The sequence below is a fragment of the Strigops habroptila genome, chromosome 17 (genome assembly GCF_004027225.2).
Source record: "Strigops habroptila isolate Jane chromosome 17, bStrHab1.2.pri, whole genome shotgun sequence".
Lineage (NCBI taxonomy): Eukaryota > Metazoa > Chordata > Aves > Psittaciformes > Psittacidae > Strigops > Strigops habroptila.
In genome coordinates this window covers 6,470,602-6,491,629 of record NC_044293.2, presented here as the reverse complement: position 1 = coordinate 6,491,629, position 21,028 = coordinate 6,470,602, and the positions used below count along the sequence as shown (strand labels likewise).

The 21,028-nt window shown below is 59.4% G+C and overlaps 1 protein-coding gene across 5 annotated transcripts in view; it reads left to right on the top strand.

The window, feature by feature from the left end:
* The first annotated feature begins 6,140 nt into the window (after nucleotides 1–6,140).
* Nucleotides 6,141–21,028, top strand: part of IGSF9B (immunoglobulin superfamily member 9B) — a 37,904-nt gene continuing 23,016 nt past the window's right edge. For all 5 annotated transcript variants that reach the window (XM_030505387.1, XM_030505386.1, XM_030505385.1 and 2 more), the window contains exons 1-8: nucleotides 6,141–6,204; nucleotides 12,746–12,943; nucleotides 13,711–13,857; nucleotides 15,730–15,881; nucleotides 16,956–17,073; nucleotides 18,146–18,287; nucleotides 18,381–18,526; nucleotides 20,882–21,024. In XM_030505387.1, the coding sequence (XP_030361247.1) occupies nucleotides 6,141–6,204; nucleotides 12,746–12,943; nucleotides 13,711–13,857; nucleotides 15,730–15,881; nucleotides 16,956–17,073; nucleotides 18,146–18,287; nucleotides 18,381–18,526; nucleotides 20,882–21,024 (1,110 nt within the window). The remainder of the gene's footprint in view (nucleotides 6,205–12,745; nucleotides 12,944–13,710; nucleotides 13,858–15,729; nucleotides 15,882–16,955; nucleotides 17,074–18,145; nucleotides 18,288–18,380; nucleotides 18,527–20,881; nucleotides 21,025–21,028) is intronic.

Here is a 21,028-nt window from a genome sequence, read left to right as displayed (position 1 = left end):
TTGTGATGCTCTGAGCTTGAGGAGGGACACAGGGTGCCGAGCCGCCTGTCCTGGGCTGTGTATTGGGGGGGCAGCACACACTGTGTCTCCCTGAGCCCTTCACTGTGGCCTCTGGGCTGCGGCCGGAGGGGACCCATGGAAGGGCCATGGACTGTTTCCACTCTGCCTGGGCTCAGGGTGGTGAGGATTTGCCCACCAGTGTGGGGCAGGGAGCAGCATCGGGGGGCTGGTCCCCGCAAGCTGGGCTTCTCCCCTCCACGCATCCCCCTCTATTTGCTCCCTGCAGCTTGGCTTCCGAAGGCTTTCTGGGAAAGCTATCCCGCAGGGAATGGTCTGTTCATCCCCTGCTGAGCCCCAATCAGGGATGCAGAGTTTGAGGGAGGAGAAGCGCAGAGGCTGGTGCGGCTTGAGCAGGGAGGTGTGAGACTTCATCTGCTGCCCTCCGAACAAAGGCAGCTCTGAGCCTCCTCTGTCTCTTGGCACGCTACAAGAGAGCCCTTCTCTCAGCAGCAAAAGCTCTTTCCAAGCCTAGTCCCCCCTTCCTTGGGCAGGCTGCAACCCCCTCCCATGAGCCCGTCCCCTCCTGCAGCTGGGATGTTATTTGGGATGCTATTGCCGCAGAGCAGGGCACGTCCTTGGTGGTGGGGCTTTGGGGAGGCCATTGCATGGCCGAGGGTCCTGCAGCCACCAGCGAGGGGCCTGGGGGAGCAGGGCTTGTGTGGGGGGTGCCTGTGACCCGGTCGCAGCCCTGCAGGGCACGGAGCAGGCTGCGAGAGCTCCTGCTGCCGGTAATTGCCAGCAAGGTTGGTGCCACATGATGCAGGGACGTCAGCAGAGTGTGTCACAGCCGATGACACGCTGCTGCATGTGCAGGGGCTGGAAAGGATGCCAGGGCGAGAGGTTGAGCACCACGGGGACAGCATCGCTGCCTCAGCCCTGCAGTGACTCACCTCCCCAGCACAGCACAGCACATCCGAAGCGGTTCAGCCTGTTCTCCCCTTCCCCTCCGGGAGCTCCGTGCCTCAGTTTCCCCCATGGTGGTGGCTGAGCAGCCGCTCTGGGGATGCCACCAGTCGAGCTGCACACTCCGGGCTTTCTGGGACCGTTTTTAGGGTGATCTAAGACAAAGTGTCGTTACTCACGGCGATGACAGCGCCGATGACAAGTCCCCCAGCCCCCAGGAGCACGTGCTGTGCCTATTCCCAACGCAGGGAGGTGTGTTCCCAGTGCCAGAGAGCCCCAGTGAGTAATGGGGTGGGTGGCAGTGCCGGGGGATGCAGTTGGTGGCGCTGAGCAGAACACGCTCCAGCATCATTTTAGGGTTTGGGGGGGGGGGGACCATGACCAGCCCCAAGGGATGTGCTGCACTGTGAGGCAGTGAGATGAGGGCTACAGCACCTTAACTCATGCTGAAGGCTGGAGAGTGACCCTGCATCAGGGACTGTAGTGATAGGACAAGGGGTGATGGGTTCAAACTGAAACAAGAACAAGTTCAGGTTAGATATGAGGAAGAAGTTCTTCCCTGTGAGGGTGCTGAGGCGCTGGCACAGACTTTTCCCAGAGAAGCTGTGGCTGCCCCATCCCTGGCAGTGTTCAAGGCCAGGTTGGACACAGGGGCTTGGAGCAACCTGCTCTAGTGGAAGGTGTCCCTGCCCGTGGCAGGGGGTTGGAGCTGGATGAGCTTTGAGGTCCCTTCATCCCAAACCCATCTGGGATTCGATGTTATGGGCGATGGGTCCCTGCTGGTGTCTTGCTGCCCCTTGCTTGGGGGAGCAAACCCCACCCCACAGTGCCTGATGTGGGTCCAGGGTCTCCCGCCCCAGCTGGGTCCCAGCCAAGGTTGCGCAGAGCAGCGAGGCTGAGTCTGACAGTGCTGGCTTCCCCCGGATGGTGCTGGGATGAGGATGCCCTGCACCGTGGAGAGCCATGTTTTGGCTGGAGAAGGAGGTGATAAGGATGGGGTATCTCACTACCCTGCTCTGAGGTTAATAAGACAAGACAGACAATTACTGCTGCTTGATCCAGAGAGTGCTGTGTGAGTGAATCTGTTAGTGGGCTTGATGAGTAATCAGCTGTGCTGGAGACCTGCTAACGGGAGGGAGAAGCTGCGAACGTGACTCAACTGACCCCTCCGTGCCGGGGTTTAGTGTGTCTCTGCTCAAATACCACAGGTGGATCATTCCACGACTTGGAATGTGGAGCTGGGAAAGGCCTGGCAGGATGTTCCTCCTTGCTTGCCAGCCCCAGTCACGTGCTGGTGATGAGCCACCGGTGATGGGAGCGGGAATGAGCCTAACCCCAGCTCGGCGTGAGCTGAGCACTGAGCCCATCTGCCCGCTTCAAAGGGCTCTCTTGGTCTCTCCCATGACAGCCCGGCTGTGTGCAGCGACGCTGCAGGCTGCCTCAGCAATTCCCTGCTCTGCTCCTGCATGTCCCTGCCCTAAAGCCGTCTCCCTGGCCGGGCATTACGGCTCCCTTCCAGCACGGAGCAAGGAGGAGGTGGCAGCTGGGTGATGTGGGATGCTGTGAGACACCGAGTCCCACTTTTGGGCTGTGGGCCGTTGCCTCCCCATCGCAGGAGGCAGCTCTCCCGGGAGATCAGGTGTTGTGAGGCTCGTGACTCCACCATGCAAATGCTGTGAATAATCATGTACTTGTGCAGGGAGACTCAGCCCCGTGTGGGCTGGAGCATCCCGCGGCCGGGTGGGATGCAGCTGGGTCCGGATCTCCTGCTCTCTCAGTTGGATCGCCTCTCTGGGAAGAGAGCACCAGTGACCCCCCATTTTCACCCCAGGAACCCCCATTTTCAGCCCTTCTCCAGTGGGAAGTGTTTTTGCTGCCCCATGTGAAGGTTGAACCAGAACCACATTACTCCAAGGGCTGGAAATCTCTGCATTTCCAGCCTATATTTCTGTCTCATTCCCACTTTTCTCATGTCTCAAACCTCTGCCCCTTATCCCAAGAGCCAAGTCCTAGGACTTTGAGGCTGTATCTCTCCCAGATGTCCCTGTGGCCAATGGGGAGAGCTGCATCCCCATTGTCTCTTGCTCTTGTGTTCATCTGAAGATTCCTGCCTCATCTGTCAGAGTTTTAGGAGAAACAAACCCGAAAAGCAATTGTTCCACCTTGGAAAGAGAAGGTGCCAGACCCATGGCCACCTGCATCCCATGGGAGCTGCATTCACTGTGCCCCATGGGGTTGGATCCGGGGTGTATGGGGGTCTGAGGTGTCCATGGCTTATTCAGCTCCTTCTCCTTCCCTTGGCAGCTCCCATCTCGGCTGCCTGCCTGCTTCCCACATGGACATGGCTGAGGTCCGGGATGCTTCTGGCCTTGCCTTGCCTCGCTGCCTTCACCCGCTCGCGGCTCTGCCACCGCAGGCTGACGTGTAAGTACACGGAGTGCCCTGCTCATGTAAATAAACCCAGCTATAAATAGAGGGAGAGAAGTGTGAAAGCAGTGGGGAATGGATTTCAGAAACCCAGCAAATTAGGCAGAAGAAACAAGAGCATCAACCCAAGCCCATAACTCCAGGTTCTGGAGGGTGCTGGTGCTGCCCCTGCGCTGTGGTCAGCTTTGGGAGCTACACACCAGGAGCAGTGCTGGGTCCTCCCCATCTAGTACGGGCTCCTGGTGCCTCCCAGGTTGGGCTGAAGGTGTCAGTGTTTTTCGTTACTCATTGCACTGCTTTGAATGCTGGAGAGGGGCTCTTCATCAGGGACTGTAGCGACAGAACAAGGGGTGATGGGTTCAAACCGAAACAGGGGGACTTCAGGTTGGGTGTAAGGAAGTTCTTCCCTTTGAGGGTGGTGAACAGGTTGCCCAAAGAAGTGGTAAATGCCCCATCCCTGGCAGCGTTCAAGGCCAGGTCAGACAGAGCCTTGGGCAACCTGGTCTAGTGTGAGGCGTCCCTGCCCATGGCAGGGGGTTGGAACTGGATGACCTTAAGGTCCTTTCCAACCCAAACCATTCTATGATTCTACGAAACTGGGGCAAAACCCAGCTAAAGGCGTGAAGATGATCTAGATGGGAACATGGACTCCAGCTGGACCAGAATATATTGACTCTGTGGCTGGGAAGAGGGTGAATGGAGGTCTGACGGCCCTGGGCTTGCTCCCTCATGGGCAGTGGGTGACGGCTGGGAGGTTTTGGGTGCTTTGGAGCTGGTAGGACTGGAGCAGGGAGGGAGTTGGCCAAGGGGCTGCTGCAAAGCTGTCAGGAAACAGGCTGCACCAGTGCGGTGTGAGATCTGGAGAGTAAAATCAGCCCAGCACGAGGGTCATCCTTGGCTCTGCCAACCCACCTTGTAGATTTGCAAGCTTTCACTTCAGACCTCAGGACTAAGAGCTGAGTCAGGCTTTTCCAAGGCCTTGGATTTTGCTAGGGAAGCAAACTGCTTGGGAGCTCGCAGGAGCTGGGCTGGGGGATGCTCCTGTGCCAGGGCTGCACCCAGGCCTGACCCTCAACGAGCCTAATTGTGGGCAGAGGGTGTGGGATGCTCCCCAAATGCCTGCATCCTCTCCAAGACTTGGGCTGGTTTTGGTGCCTCTTTCCAGGACACACATGGCAAGAGGTGGGAAGAGCAGCATCTGCTCAAACCTCTCCCCAGGTCCTCTCCCAGTGGTGTGGGCACAGGGAGGTGATGCTGATGTGGGGTACACGGTTGCAGTGGTCCAAGTAGGCGGCAGGGATGTGACCCTAGTGGTGCAGGGCGATAGGGAGAGCTGGCACAGCTCATGGTGGTCAGGGTGACGTAGAGCTGGGGCAGATGGTGGGGAGGTGACCCTGAGTGGGAGCGAAGTGGCACTGGTGTGATGGAGAGGTGGTGTGTGGCAGCAGGGGCAGGTGGCAGAGCTGGGGACAGGGAGGTGACACTGCGCCAGGGCAGGGGACACATGTGGGGACAGAGGCCACATCTGGGGACAAGGAGGTGATGCTGAGCCAGTGCAAGGGGCACATCTGGTGGCAGGGAGGTGATGCTGCACTGCTGCAGGGGCCCACCTGGGAACAAGAAGGTGACTCTGTGCTGGTGCAGGGGACACATCTGGGGACAGGCAGGTGATGCTTTGCCAGTGCAGGGGCCACATCTTGGGACAGGGAGATGACTCTGTGCCGGTGCAGGGACCATATCTGGAGACAGATAGGTGATGTTGCACCGATGCAGGGGCCACTACTGGGAACAGGTAGGTGATGCTGAGCCAGTGCAGGGGCCACATCTGGGGACAAGAGGCACATCTGGGGAGAGGAAGGTGACTGCGCTGGTGTGGGCAGTGCATCTGGGAACAGAAAGGTGATGCTTTGCCAGTGCAGGGGCCACATCTGGAGGCAGGTAGGTGATGCTGAGCCGGTGCAGGGGCCACATCTGGGGACAAGGAGGTGATGCTGAGCTAGTGCAGAGGCCACAACTGGAGGCAGGTAGGTGATGCCGAGCCGGTGCAGGGGCCACATCTGGTGGCAAGGAGGTGATGCTGAGCTGTTGCGTGATACACACGTGGGGACAGGAAGGTGACCGCACCGCTGTCAGGGCCACATCTGGGGGCAAGGAGGGGATGCTGAGCCGGCGCAGGGGCCGCCGGTGGGCACAGGAAGGTGACTGCGCCGGTGCGAACGGGCACCTTGCGGGGACCGGCGCTGGCGGCCGCGGGGAGGTGACCGCTCGTCGGAGGTGACCCCGCTCCGCGCCGCTCCGCGCCGCTCCGCGCCGCTCGGCGCCGCTCCGCTCCGCCCGCCGCTCCCGGCAGTGCGCATGATACTGCGGCGCAAGGGGGGCCCCGTGCGCGCCAACCCACCTTGAATCGGGCCCGGGCCGCGCCGGTAACCAATCACCGCCCACTCCGACGGCGCTCTGACCAATGGGCGGCGGGCGGGGGCGGCACCGAGCCGCTAAAGGGAGCAGGCTAGGCTGCGCCCCGCAGCGTGCGGCGGAGGGCAGGTGCGGCGGCAGCGGCAGGGGCATGGGCGCGGGCATGGGCGCAGCGGCGGCGGCCGGCGGCCGGTCCTGAGCCGCTCCTCAGCCGCTCCTCCGGCCCAGCGGAGGCCCGGGGAGCCGAGCCCCTCACCCCGGCCCGGCCAAGCCCTGCCCCGCCCCGGCCGGGCCGCCCGGCGGGCGGAAGATGCTGCGCACCGGGGACCGGTAGTACTATGATTTGGTATGTGGCCGCTTTGGTAGCAAGTGTGCTCGGTGCCCGCGGGCTGCCCGTGCAAGGTGAGTGAGGATAAAGGGTGTCCGAAGCGATAAGGGGGTCCGCCGGGATCTATGGGGCTGCCTCTGCATGTTGTATCCCTCCTCCCTCCTTCCCACCCCTCCCCCCCCGCCCGGTGTACCGGCTGCGGCTGGGAGGCATGCACCGGGGTGGGATGCATGCACCGGGGCAGCTTGCACCGGGAGCGCGTCGCGCTGCGGGGTTCGCATCCTCGCCGGTGCCCGTGGAGCGGGGCCGGGCGCTGCCCGTGTCCCCGCTGCAGCGGGGAGGGAGGGAGAGAATGGGGGGGGGTGGCGGGTCCGTTATCCCTTCACCCAGCGCATCTTCTTCCCCCCGTGGTTCGTGCCGTGACCTCCCGGAGGGCAGCGGCTGCAGCAAGGGAAGTTCGGGAGGCAGGAGGTGGTGTGTGCGCCCGGTTCTCCGTTCGAAATTCCCTTTGGGAGAAAGCAACCGGCTGCGAGTCCTTGCTGGGGGCACCCCTGGATGTGGCCGGAGCGCAGGAAGGGGATGCGAAGCGTTGCTGGCTCCCCTCTTCCTTCTCCCAGCTTGGGGAAGCAGCAGGCAGCGTTTGCCCTTCTCTGCAAGGGGAAACGGGAAAGGGATTCGGTGCCTTCCCCTGCAGCGCCTGGGTTTGGGGGTGACTTTGCTCCCCGCTGCCCAGGGGGAGGTGGCCAATACCCCCCCTCACCACTGCAGGCTGGGCTGCTGCGCCGGGGTAAACTGAGGCACAGGGTTGTCCAAGGTCAGGAGGGAGACAGCAGCAGGGAATAACCCTGATTTTCCTGCTCCGGCTTCTTTTTCCTTGAGCTGCCTCCTCCCTCCCTCCCAGCCATCCCTGCAGGTGAAGGGAAGCTGCTTGCTGCTGGTGCAGCACTGTCTCCATCTCTGCCTTGCCAGGCACAGGGTGATCCCTGCATCCCAGTGGTCCCAAACCGGGATAAGACCCAGGATCTGCACCCTGGGTGTCACCGAGCCCTTCCCATGGGGATGCAGCGACTGCTGGCTTCCCTCTCTGCAGGGAAACGCTGCCTTGGTGGGCTGGGATGGGGCACATCAGCATGTACCGGGGCACTGCAGCATCCCCCCTGCATCATGGTGCTCCTTGAGCATGTGGGGTCAAATCTGCGTCTCGCCGCGGTCCCTTGGCATTCGTGCCTGGCAGCGCGCTCCTTGGAGGAGGGAGGGATGTCAGGATGGGGGGGGGGTGGATTTCAGGATGGGGCTGCCCTTTTGGTGCTGAGCCGCGGCCGGCTGCTGCCTGTAATGCGTGCTGCGGCGTGGCGAGGCGGTGGTTTGCAGCAGAGGGATCCTCTGCTTGGGAGAGGAGCAGAGCAGCGAGTTCAGCGCTCAGGAGCTTGGAAATACCTTGGATGGGGGCTCCGGAACCGGTGCCAGGGTGGGTGGGTGCCGGGAACCCCCGGTGCGGGGGTGCCGCGCGTACGGAGCGGCGTGTACGTGATGAATGAGCGTGCCATGAGCGGTGCCTGGGTGGGTGCTGTGTGGGGATGGGGACTTGCTGCTGCAGCCCCATGGGCACAGTGATGTCCCCTCCTTGCGAGGGGCTCCCACCCTGCATCACTCAGGGACAAGGCTTCGGAGCAGGGCTGGGGCTCGCCGTGGGGTGATGCCCTCACCGAGGTTTTTTTCCCCCTTGCCATGGCCTTCCTCCCACACTGCATCCTCCCCTCCTTAGCCCTCCTGCCTGGCCTGGCTCTCCGAGGGCTTTCCAGGCATTAATCGGCTCAAGGGAGGGATGGAGAGTGCGTTATCCCTTCTTACGGCATGGGGGAGGAGAGCAGGGATGTGACCGCGCCAGGAGTGGGTGTTGGAGGAGGGATCTGGCCTCCTGGCATTCCCAGCCGTGCCGTGATGCTGAGGGGCTTTTCCTCCCTCTCCCACGAGCGTGACGCGGCGCCGCGCCGCCACAGCGAGCGGGGATGCTCATGGATCCATCGGGAAAGAGGATTCGGCTTCGCCAGCGCCTGGTGAGAGCTCCCATTGAAGACATCCCTCTGGATATCATGGCAGGTGATGGTGACCTTGATGGCCGAAGCGGCTTGCCATGGCGGTGCCGGAGCTGCATCCCTGGCTCGCTCCTGGTGCAGAGCTGTGGCACATGAGGCTTGGTGCCTCTTTGGCCATGGAGGGGTTTGGACCAGCAGCCACCAGCTTTGGCTCCATTCTCCTCTGGCAAGGGGATGGTTTGGCACTGGGAGCGGCCACGGGGTTGGCTCAGCTCCCAGTTCCATCCTTCCCTGGAGGATTTCTGCTCTCCTGGACCTGTTGGATGGGAGGGATGCGTGTGTCTTGGTCGCTGACTTGGCTTGCCAGAGGGCTTTTGTGGTGATGCTTTCCCTGCTTGGTTGCCTTTTGGCTTTTCTGGTGATGGGTGGACCCTGCAAGTTCCCTTCTGGATCTGCAGCAGGATGGGTTGGTTCCCATTCTCCTCCAGTTCTTGGAGGTCATGGCTGGAAGAGAAGCGCCGCAGATGGATGGGTGAGCAGTGGGTCCAGCCTTGCGCCGGAGTCCTTCCCTTCCCCTGCAGTAGGCATCTCCTGAGCTGGGGCCAGCTGGCCTTTGGAAAAACAACTCCCATCCTCCCGCTTCCCGATGGAGAAGCTGGCGTTGGTGGGAGGGCTGCCTGAGAGCCAGGAACAGCGTGATTCAGGAGCTGCTGGCGGGCAGCTCGGAGCGCTGCCTGCATCCCAGTTGCGAAGGCATCGTCGGGATGGCACATGCTGCTCTATGGGGAAGGCGATGCAGGTACCGGTGCTCTCTGGGTCTGGTTGGGGGGCACAGCGCTCTCTGGGTGCACAGGTCTCCCTTGGGAGCAGTTTTGGCTCCAGCCTCCCTCCATAGCGTGCGGAGGGAGCTTGTGGGGAACTGCTGGGATGGTGTTGTGGTCCCTCAGGGCATCCCTTGTTCCTGGGGATGGGGTTCAAAGTCACTGTGGATGGGACATTGAGCCAGCCCTCACAGCTAATCCCGCTCCTCCGTGGCCCTGGGTGACCTTGAGGCCTGTCACTTGACCTGCGCTCCGCCCTCCATCCATCTGGAAAATCGGGTTTAAAACGCAGGAATTGCACTCAAAGCCCAGATGCTGCTTTTCCAGCTGGGGGAGGGAGCGAGGGCTGTGCTCCCAACCCCCAGAGCTGCCCCTCGCCAGGGATGGATGCTTCTGGGGGGCTATGGGGACCCCCAGCAGGGCAGTGGGGGGACTGAGGTTGCAGTGTGGGGTTGCCTGCTCTCCTTCCCTGCTGGCCTCCATATGCCATGCTGGTGGCCTTGTCCTCGGAGATCCCTGTCTTATCCAACTTCCACTGATGTGTCAGAGCAGATCTTGTCTCCGCTGGGTAGGGAGAAGAGGTCCTCACTCCTGCTCCATCGGATGTCCCCATGGGGGGATAGGGATGGGGATGAGAGCTTTGGGGTCAGTGCAAGTGGATCGTGGCACCTCCTTGCCTGTAGCAAGGTGATGGTGGGTCAGGGAGGGATCCCTTCTCTGACCCTGGGACAGGCAGGACAGCATTCCCATTTGGAAACCGCTCTGCCATGGCCACATCCTCAAGAAGGGTCCCGCTCCTGAGATGCTGGATCTCAGCTTCACCGAGCCCTGTGCCACCTTAAATCCCTGCTCTTGGGATGGGAGGAACTGGATGCCCAGACCCAGGTGAGGGTCTCCCCAGCCTCAGCATCCTCCTGGGGAGCCCCTCGGCAGCAGCGTTCCCTCCTCTCCCATTGGGATGCTGTTCAACTCCACCTCCGCAGCTTGTATTCTCGCCTCCTGGCACGCGGCGTGCTTTTATTTCTCCTGGATCTGCTCAGATGACGAAGCCTGTTGATTTACTTGTTTGTCTTTACGAGGCATCCCCCAGCTCCACGTGAGCTCCTGCACCGAGGTGGGATTTGGGGATCGCATCCCCAACGTTATCCCTATCTCCAAGCTGCAAGTTGAGCCTTGAAACCCCTCGGCTGGGGAAAACCAAGTGGGTTTAAAAATACCCCGTCTGTTTGCGGTCTGTTTCTGCTGGCGTCTGCAGGTTGTTTCCAAGCATTTCCTCACCAATGTGGGGGTGAGAAACGCTGCTTCGAGTGGAGCTGCAGCCTCCGGGGCTCGCGTGCCTTCAGTGGATGGGGTTTGGGAAGCAAAACCTGGTCAGGGTTGGGAGCGCTGGTTAGCAGCTTGGGAAGTGGGGAGGGACATCAAAGGTCTGTAAGACATCTCCCTGATGTTTTCCTGCTGTCTCCAGCACTGGGAATAGGAGGGCAGGGGGCTGGTGGTGGGGCTGGTGGCAGCTGGGCAGAGCCAGGGGCTGGTTCTCCGCTGTGGCGCATGGGGAGGTGATGCTCAGCCGTGCGTGCCATTCCCCACCGGCACCGCGGTCAGACACCGGCGCTGCCAGCTCCAGGGAATGACCTATTTTTTCCTACACCCAGGCATGGATCCATCCCCCTCCCCTGGGACATCACCCATAGGTTCACTGGGGAGGCCTATGTGTGAGTGTCACTCCCCAGCGCCCATCCCCGGGGCATCAGGGTGGCCTCGTGCTTCAATAGCTGGGCAAGCATCAGCGTCCTGCGTTCTGCTTGGCATTGAGGAGCTTAATATAAGATCCCACCTTGGTACCCCAGGAGCTGAGGGGCTCCATCCTTAGGAAGCAGGACTGTCCCTGTGAAGGCAGCAAGGTGCTGGGGACCTGTGTGTGTCCTTGGATGCTCTTGAGCAGCACGTGATGGCTGCTAGTCCCCGATGAGCTCGGGAGGACGGTGGGCAGGGAAGGGGAGGGTCCCATCCCTGCAGTGCAGCCCCCTAAATGAGTGCATTGGGCTTGGCCTGGGTCCTCACAGCTCCTTGCTGGGGTGGCAGGGGAGGGCTGACATGGTCCCTGCTGACAGGGTGTGAATGCCTGAGCTCATCAGCGATGCAGTGATAAGGAGGGATGGGGAGAGAGGTGCAAAGAGTTGTCAGGGTGGTGCAAAGTGGAGGGCAGGAGCAGGATGCGTGTGTGCATGCCTATTGCACGCGTGTGCATGCATAACACGTGTGTGTGCAGCGATCCCCCCCACCTAGATGGGGTGCAGGCTGTGCAGGACCCCCGTAGTGGGTGTGCAATGCAGCATCTGCTCCTTGCAGATGGTTCAGAGCATCACCCTCCCCATTGCTACCAGCCAGCCCTCCTGGTTAAACAGCCACTAGCCAGCCCCTGTACCTGGTTAGCCGGTGATGCAGGGAATGATGCCTGGATGCAGGGAATGATGCCTGACTGCAGGGATTGATGCCAGGATGCCTGGCCGCCCATCGGGCTGTGCATCCCTGCGGTGCTGCACCTTGCACCACGGAAGGGTTTTTGGTTATGGGGAGCTTCAGGCTCCCTTTTGCCGTGGTGGGACTGGGCTGGAGAGCCCATGGGGTGGCACAGTGTGCGTCTCTCGCCGGTGTGTGCTTGTGCCAGAGCCAAAAATAGCCGGTGATGCTCGGCTCCCGCGGCGGGGATGCGGTGATGTCACTCGCCGCCAATCACCGGCGGCCCCGAGGAGCAGCGCGGAGGAGTGGGAACGTGCTTCCCCAAGCATCCCCCTTCCCCAGCATCCCCCTTCCCTGGCATCATCCCCCTTCCCGAGCATCCCCCTTTCCCAGCAGCATCCCCCTTTCCCAGCAGCATCTCCCTTCCTTGGCATCATCCCCCTTCGCCAGCAGCATCCCCCCCCAGCATCACCCCAGTCCATGCCACATGTGCCAAAGAAAGGAAAGGGGGGTCCTTTCCACCAAGGAGACCCCCGTGCCTGCAGTTCTGGGGCCTTGGCTCCAGCCCTGGGTTCCCCTCTCTAAAAGGCCGTGCTGAGGATGCAGCTTTGCTGGCTGGATGATGCCAGGCTGCAGCTGAGCAGGGAGGCACGGCTGGGGTGGAGCGGTCCCTTGCTTTGATGGGGACACCAAAGGCCTCTAATTACCCCAGCAGGGTGCCAGGCTTGATTGCCAGGTTTCAGGCCCGGGGCTCTTGGGGATGGCCCAGGATGGATGAGTTTGGCTGGAATGTCAATGCTCTGAGCCTGCTCCCATGGGAAAGCCAGATCTCCTGATTGGCAAAGACCTGTGTGTGGGTCAGTGCTCCCAGAGGACGTAAGGCCACAAGCAGGGCAGCAGAAGCAGCCTTTAACCTGCCATGGGGATGTGGGGCAGCCCTGATGATGCTGCTAAGTGGGGAGCAGCGCTGAGAGTGCTCCGTGCACCCCTCCTGTTGGGAACAGGAGGTCCCCAAAACCCCTGTGGGGTCCTGGTGCAGAAGCTATCCCGGAGCAGTGTGTGCTTATGACCACCATCCTGAGTCCTGTGGTGGCTTGGGGCGGCCCTGGAGCTGAGTGGAGAGGTTTGGGGACCTCCCCTTGTATTTGGGGTATGGGAGACCCAGGCCTTGCCCTCAGTGACCCCAGCGGCTGGGTATGGGCATCACCTCCACTGCGGGGGGTCCCATCCTCCATCTGTCACTGGTGCTGGGGGCCAGTGGTGGGATCAACCCCAGTTTCATCCTTTGCTCCTTGCAGGTGCCATCGGCTCAAGGGAAGAGCCCGAGTTTGTGACCGCTCGCGCTGGTGAGAGCGTGATCCTGGGATGCGACGTGATCCACCCGCTCACGGGGCAGCCCCCTCCCTATGTCGTGGAGTGGTTCAAGTTCGGCGTCCCCATCCCCATCTTCATCAAGTTTGGGTTTTACCCTCCCCATGTCGACCCGGAATATGCTGGTGAGTGTAGGGGTGGCGAGGGGGATGTGCCAGGGATGCACGGATCCGCTCCATCCGCTCCTCTGCCGGGAACCGTGCGGGCTCTGCCTCTCTTTGCTCGCTTTCCACCCAGTTGGTTTTAATTAAGCAGCAGCACTAGGAAGCCAGCTGGGCTGCGTGGGACAGGAGCAAGCAAGGCAGAGAAACCCAGGGTGACACGTGGTGGCGGCGGCTGCTGCTGCTGCCACTGTGCTCCAGAGCATCTGTGAGCCAGGAGGAGGGATGCTGGGATGCTGTGGGGATGGAGCCAGGCCCACGTGCTAGGTGCAAGTAGCAGGTTGGAGCTGCAGAGCCCATGTGGCCGCTTGCCAATGTGCCACCAGCCCCACGTGGCCAGTGGCTTTGAGCTGGGGATTAGCCCTGAGGTGGTTGGTGTGATGGGGCAGACCCATTTCAGTGTCCCATTCCCCTAGGGACCTTCCTTGGGTCTTTACCCTGCTTCCAGCCTCTGTGGGGCTTCCTCTGCCCACATTGCTCCCCTGAGGGAGGATGCGCCTTAGCTTGGGCTGAGCTCTGCCACACTCAGCTCATGAATGAGCCCAGTGGCCTCTGCACTCCCCAGACAGGAGGCCAGCAGCACCATGCTGTGAAGCTCAACCGGTCCCAAACCCATGGATTTTGGGTGCTTTTGGCCCCAAAGTAGATGCTTGGTGCTTGGGCAACCCCTGCGGCGATGCTCCGGTGCGGGTGGGCATCACGCTGACGTGGTGGCTGTGCCGTCCCCACAGGCCGGGCCAGCCTGCACGACAAAGCCTCCCTGCGCATTGAGCAGGTCCGCTCCGAGGACCAGGGCTGGTACGAGTGCAAAGTGCTCATGTTGGACCAGCAGTACGACACCTTCCACAACGGCAGCTGGGTCCACCTCACGGTCAATGGTGAGCCGGGCGTGATGGGCGGGGGGCTGTGGGGGAGCTTCCCTTTGATTCCCAATGGATGCTGGACCTTGATGGTATCATAGAATCCCAGCCTGGTTTGGGTTGGAAGGGACCATAAAGCTCATCCAGTTCCACGGGCAGGGACACCTTCCACTAGAGCAGGTTGCTCCAAGCCCCTGTGTCCAACCTGGCCTTGAACACTGCCAGGGATGGGGCAGCCACAGCTTCTCTGGGCATCCTGTGCCAGCGCCTCAGCACCCTCACAGGGAAGAACTTCTGCCTTAGATCCAACCTGAACTTGTTCTTGTTTCAGTTTGAGCCCATCACCCCTTGTCCTATCGCTCCAGTCCCTGATGAAGGTCCCTCTCCTGCATCCTTGTAGCCCCCTTCAGACCCTGGAAGCTGCTCTGAGGTCTCCACGCAGCTTCTCTTCTCCAGGCTGAACAGCCCCAATGTTCTCAGCCTCTCTCCACATGGGAGGTGCTCCAGCCCCTGATCATCCTTGTGGCCTCCTCTGGACTTGATCTGACAGCTCCATGTCCTCATTATGTTGAGGACACCAGCACTGCACACAGTGCTGCAAGTGGGGTCTCAGAGAGCACACACCTTGTAGACAAGGCTGGAGCCACCCAGGGTGACTGCCCCAGCCAGGGTGTGCCTTAAAAAGGGACACACTTTTATTAGGGATTCAGCAGTTTAATTATGAGGTGCTTGTTGAAAGGAGAGACATCAAGGAACAGGGCTGGGAATGAATCTCCTCTGAACAACCAGCTCAGAACATCAGATCTTTGTTCTCTTGAAATTCAGATTTACTCAAATGACTTCTTCATTTTATTAAGGCTCTGTCTTAAACTCATCACCAACTGTTCTCCGCATCAGGAGAGGTCTTGATGTTGAACCCAGCAGCAGGGCTCTGCCTCTCCTGCTGCAGAGGAGATGTGGGCACCACCAGCAGTTCCTTGGTCTTGCCTGACCTTGAGTGACTAATTCAACCTTTCTGGGGGATGCTGGGCTGCAGCGTGGACCGGAGCCACCTAATTGAGCCCAATTAGTGAGCAGGAGCTTTGCAAGCCATGCAGTGACCCAGCCTGTCCCTGCCCTGCTGCTGCCTGCTAATGAGCTCACAGGCTGAGAGGGAAGCAAGAGGAGGAGGATGGTGCCTGCTTCACCTCCGCTGCATGCAGGGATGCTGCAAACCACCATCCTGAGGGGCTGGAAGGGGTTGTCAGCACCTCTGGCCCTCCCCATGCTCGACCCCTTTTGCAAAATGGGGTGTTTTGGGGGGTGGGTTATGCAGTATGGGGCATACAGGGGCTTAATAATAACCATAATCCTCCCAGCTTGAGGAGTTGCTGTCAGAGGGAAGGCTGTGGCTTTCCTCTCAGTGCATTCCAGTGCTTCATTTTCTAAGGGGAAAATAAGAATCATTTGGGGAGAAACAAAGCGTAATTCTCCTTTTCATCCCCGAGCAGATGAAATTGCCAACCTGTCTTCCTCCAAAGTGGGCTTTAACAAGCGCTGGTAATTGGGGGCGGGCTGTAATGCTGCCAGCCTCTGGAATCAGGAAGGAGCATTTCGATCTGCACTGCGGTGTTTTCCCATGTTTTGACAATTGCAAGTTAATGTGCAGCCGGGGGGAGGACGTGGTGCAAGCCCTGGAGCTGCTGGGGAGGAGAGGGGACAGGGCTGGGGTGCGTGTGGCAGGGAAAGGGTTACCCTCAGTGGGTGTTATCCCCATCCCTGCAGCCCTGCTCGCTTTTGGGGTGGTCCAGCCCCCTCCATAGGGATGTGCAGCATGTTCCCTCTGTTCCTGTGCCCTCCCCAGCCCCACAGTGGCCATGGGGGGGTCACATGGTCTCCTCTGCCCCCCAGCTCCCCCCACCTTCACGGAGACACCGCCGCAGTACGTAGAGGCAAAGGAAGGCAGCAGCATCACCTTGACCTGCATGGCATTCGGGAACCCCAAGCCCATCGTCACCTGGCTGAGAGAAGGAGACCTTTTGGGTCCTAATGACAAGTACCAGGTAGGTAGACGGGGGGTGGGAGCTGTCATGGGGGTCCTGGACATCCCACTGGCGGGGATGGTATCAATGGGACCATGGTGACCACAGAGCCCGGTGTTCTTTCTCAGCATCTCTGTGCCGTGGTGCCTGTTTCCCCCCATGTCTCTTCCCGCCCCATCCTCTCATGCTGCACCCCTTGGGTACAGGCTACAGACCCCCCCCCTCCAGGCTTTAGGACATCCCTATTCCCACATCCAAGCTGCTCCCTGGGGACTCCATTGGGGGCTGTAGCCTGGGAATGCCGTATCCTCAGGCAGGGATGGATGCAGGGGGAGGTTTGGGCAGGGAGGATATCCCTGCCGCCCTCCAGGACCCTGTTTGCATCCCGGAGGTTCCCAAGCAGAGATTCCCCCCTGAGCTGTAATTGGTAAATCAGGCATTGGAATCAGCGCAGGCACTAATGAGAGTAATTAGGAATCATTTGTTACTAATTGAAATAGAAGGATGAGGCAGAATGGGGGGTGGGGGGAAGCCTGGCTGGGAGCAGGGCTCCCTGTGCTTGGGGGTGCTGCTGCCCTGAGGGTGACAATCCCTCACCCATCCTTCCTCTGCTGTGTCCCCAAGGAGGAATTTGGCTTCTCCTTGCAGCTGCAGGGTGGCCCCATGGGAAGGATGGTGGCCGAGCCTGGTTCTCCCCCTTGTATCCCACCCCAGGGATGGAGCTGATCCCTTGGGAGCAGCAGATGCTCCGGTGGGGGATCCTTGTGAAGGGCTGATGGTGCTGGGGGCGCTTGGCAGGAGCGGTTTGGAGCCTGCCTCCTGCCAGTCACTTCTGCAGGAGATGAATACGTTGTGATGGTTTATTTATTCATTTATTTATTTATTTCCCTTCCCCTTGGCATCCAGCAGGAATCTGTGTTGGTTTATTAATATCCAAAGCCTTGCCGAGCAGGGGAAACCCGTTTCTCATCCAGCCCTTAAAGCGCTGGTAGCTCAGTGCTGCAGGGAGGGAGGATGCTGAGCTGCGGCTATAGGATGCATCCCTCTCTCAGGGCTCCTTCCCTGTGCTCCAGGGTTTTCCCTTGTCATTCCCAGGTGAGCGACGGGAGCCTTACGGTGCTCTCTATCAGCCGGGAGGACCGGGGTGCCTATACCTGCCGGGCATACAGCATCCAGGGGGAAGCTGTGCACACAACGCGCCTGCTTGTTCAAGGTGAGACCTTCCAGCACAGACCATCCAGCTCCTCCTCAGCCACTGGTTTATTCTCCATGGGGAAAACTCCATGGACCGCAGGACTGCGGCGCTATCCTGAAGCGACCCGCAAGCCTCATGGGCTCAGCATCCTGCAAGCTGTAGGATGGAGGAATCTGCTTCAGCATCCTGCCAGCTCCACATCCCGTTCATAGGATGGAGGAATCTGCTCCAGCATCCTGCCAGCTCCACATCCCATTTGTAGGATGGAGGAATCTGCTTAACTGGGGCACTCAGTGGCTGTGCCGGGCCCTGTGGCAGCTCGGTTTTGTTTGGGAAGCAGGGAAAAGCTTGAGGCTGTCACAAAGCGCCTTGTCAGACAGCGGTGATGCATGGCAGGGCCTCCTGCTCCCTCTTTGATTAAATAAATCTTTAATTAGGTCAACAGCTACCAGCAGAGAGAGGAGCACGGGCTGTCCTCTGCTCTGCTTCAGCCATGACGCCGAGCTGTGCATCCCTGTGGATTTTTCCTGTGGGTGATGTGGAAGTGCTCAGGATAAAGGGAAGCATGAGCTCATGTGGCCTGGGAGAAGCAGAGCCATGTGCCATGCGTGCAGGGCCTCCTCCCTAAAGCTGTAGAGATTATAGAATCCTAGAATGGTTTGTGTTGGAAGGGACCTTAAGATCACCCAGCTCCAACCCCCTGCCACGGGCAGGGACACCTTCCACTAGAGCAGGTTGCTCCAAGCCCCTGTGTCCAACCTGGCCTTGAACACTGCCAGGGATGGGGCAGCCACAGCTTCTCTGGGCACCCTGTGCCAGCGCCTCAGCACCCTCACGGGGATGAGCTTCCTCCCTATATCTAACCTGAACTACCCCTTGTCCTATCACTACATTGTCCTGATGAAGAGTCCCTCTCCGGCACTAGAGGAAAGCGTTGGGAATAACCAGGCCAGCGTGCTCCTGGAGATGAGCCCCTGCACTCCATGATCCCAGAGCAGCTCCCAGCCAATGATGCTGGGATGGAGCTGAGCCTGAGCAGCCTTTGCAGGGACACGTGCTGGTGGGGGTGACTTTCTCTCCCTGCTTCCAGGACCTCCATTTATTGTTTCCCCTCCGGAGAACATCACGGTCAACATCTCCCAGGATGCGCTCTTCACCTGCCAAGCCGAGGCGTACCCCGGGAACCTCACCTACCTGTGGTACTGGGAGGAGGAGAACGTCTACTTCAAGAAGTGAGTTGGAGCTGGCTGTGTGGCGTGTCCTCATCCTCCCGCTCCCATATCATGGTCTCCCCATGATCCTCCTCCTCTCCTCTTCTCTCACAGCGACCTGAAGCTGAGGGTGCGGATCCTGATCGATGGGACGCTGATCATTTTCCGTGTCAAGCCAGAGGATGCTGGAAAATACACCTGTATCCCCAGTAACAGCCTGGGCCGCTCGCCATCGGCCTCTGCCTACCTGACAGTGCAGTGTGAGTGTGGGCATCCTAAGGGATGGTGCTGGGGTTGGTAACACCGGGCTCTGGGGCAGCACAAGAGGCTCTGTCATCCCCAAATCCTACCATAGAATGGTTTGGGTTGGAAGAGACCTTAAGATCATCCAGCTCCAACCCCCTGCCACGGGCAGGGACACCTTCCATTAGAGCAGGTTGCTCCAAGCCCCTGTGTCCAACCTGGCCTTGAACACTGCCAGGGATGGGGCAGCCAGAGCTTCTGGGAATCCCACATTGCATCCCACATGTGTTTGTAGAGTGTGGGCAACAAGAAAGCAAACAGCCTGAGCATCCTGGGTAGCTTCCACCTTTGATACGAGTGGGTTTTGATTAGGTGGGCATTTCCCCACCATGGTGTCCTCATCTGCATCGTGTTGGGCAGGGAAATGCCAGCTCAGGGCTCTCAGACTCAACCTACTGCTTGTGTTCCCCAGTATTTATTATGGGGGCATGTTCCCGTGGAGGGTTTTTTCTGCTTTGCATGTTGTATTCTTCAGGCTGTAACTGATCTAAACAAGCAGAGGAGAAGGGGCTGGAGCAGGAGTGTTGCTTCCCACGCTTGTTCTCTGGGGCTCCCCAGGCAGTAATGGGTAGTGTGCCACCGGTGGCCTGTGGCATTTGACAGTAATGGCCTCAATTGCTGCTGCTCTCAATGACAATATTACTCAGCTGTAAGAGGCTGCAGAGGGTTTATTTTATAATGATAGACAGGCTTGAGTAAAGCGGGCTTATGATTTGAGTGTTTTAACTCAATGATGCTGGTTAGTGGGAAGCCCCACACCGGTGGGGAGCTGCTCGGAGAAGGGCTGGTAGGTCCAGTCGGGATGGATGAAGGGGTGACCAAGCAGAGGTACTTGGATGCACCCGGCTGTTTGGCTCCTGGGAGAGCCTGTGGCCTCAGGCCATTAAATCTGCCCTGCTGCTAATCCAGGACCACTCATCAGGGCTGAAGGCTGTTAAAAATAGCTCTAATGGCAGGAAAAGCAGCCTTTGGACAGCCTGCCCTCCAGACAGCCCTGCAAGGGGCCGGTGCAAGTGGGGCTGCTTGTGCTGCAAACCCCTTTCCTCCACAGCAAACCTCATCTAGACCGGGGCTGATCCCTCGGGAGGGAGAATTCCCACCCACTGAAGCAGCCCTCGGATGGGCTCATGGCTCTGGGGCATTAGTGAGCTGGGCTGGCCCCTCGCCAGTGACCTAGTAGTGAAAGGCTCGATCCCATTACCCTCTCCCGTGCTGCCAGAGCCCTTGATTACATTTCCTAAGAGGTGGAGTGAAGCAGAGGGGGGGTAAAGCCCATTCCATATGCAGCACTCGGCAAATCTGGGTTACGGTGCCATTGCCGGGGGCACCAGGTTGGGGTTCCGTGTTTTGGCAGGCAGGGAGGGAGCAGAACTCCCAAACTGGATAGTTTTTACCCCAAGGAAGCACGTCGTCCATCCCTTCCTCCCAACCACCTCACCTTTAACCCCAGCTTTGTGTTTCTGTATCAGCAGCACAGGGATGCTGCATCCCCAAAACGCATTCTTCCCTTACTGCAGCGTAAGCCCTGTCAGGATTTTCCCCCTAACCTCACGCTGCCGGTGTCTAGACAAGGTTGTGGAAATACTCTTCTTATTAAAAGTAACTTCTTTTTTCCTGCTTTTTTTATCAAGCTGCTTATTAAAGAAAGCCTAGATTCGCTCCAACCCACTCACACTTAATTAAAAAGCTCTTAGAAGCACTGGTAATGACACATCCTAGACTGGAGCATCGCGAGACTGTGTGGGTGATGCAGCGTGGGGGGGTTAAGGTGCATATTTTAAGCTTCATGCATCCTGTTGGGAAGGCAGGAGGTGGCTGATGCTCAACGTGACCCAGCCTCGACGAGCTGCGAGTACAAACAGACAGGAGGTAAAGGACTCGCAGTAGCCTGGTCATGAATCCCTTCTCCCATCCCTGTTGCTGCAGTTGGGGTGTTTTAAGGCTTGGGAGCTGGGGTAGTTTTCACTGTTGGTGTGCAGAACCAGGCAGGCTAGGTGTGATGGAGCAGCTTGGGCTTCAGCAGGGCACGACTCAAAGCGGATGTGTCAGCAGATGTATTTAATGTTCCTTCTTAAATGCATCTTTTAATGAGCCCCAGGTAGGAACACCCTGGGCATGAGTAAAGCCTCCCAGAAATGCCAGGTATTACAGTGGATTTGTGTGTAGGAAGCCTGGAGATAACAGCCTCCGGGAGCCAAGGTGGTGTCTGGGCTTGGAATTCATTATCAAAGCGATGGAGATCCTCTGAAGCCGGGTGGTGGAGGAGAGATGGGCTCTTTCCCCACGCTAACACGGTGCTGCTGCTCAACCAGATCCTGCCCGTGTGGTGAACATGCCCCCCGTCATCTACGTTCCCATCGGGATACATGGATACATCCGCTGCCCGGTCGAGGCAGAGCCCCCGGTCACGCTGGTCAAGTGGAACAAAGACGGACGTCCCCTGCGGATTGAGAAGGTAA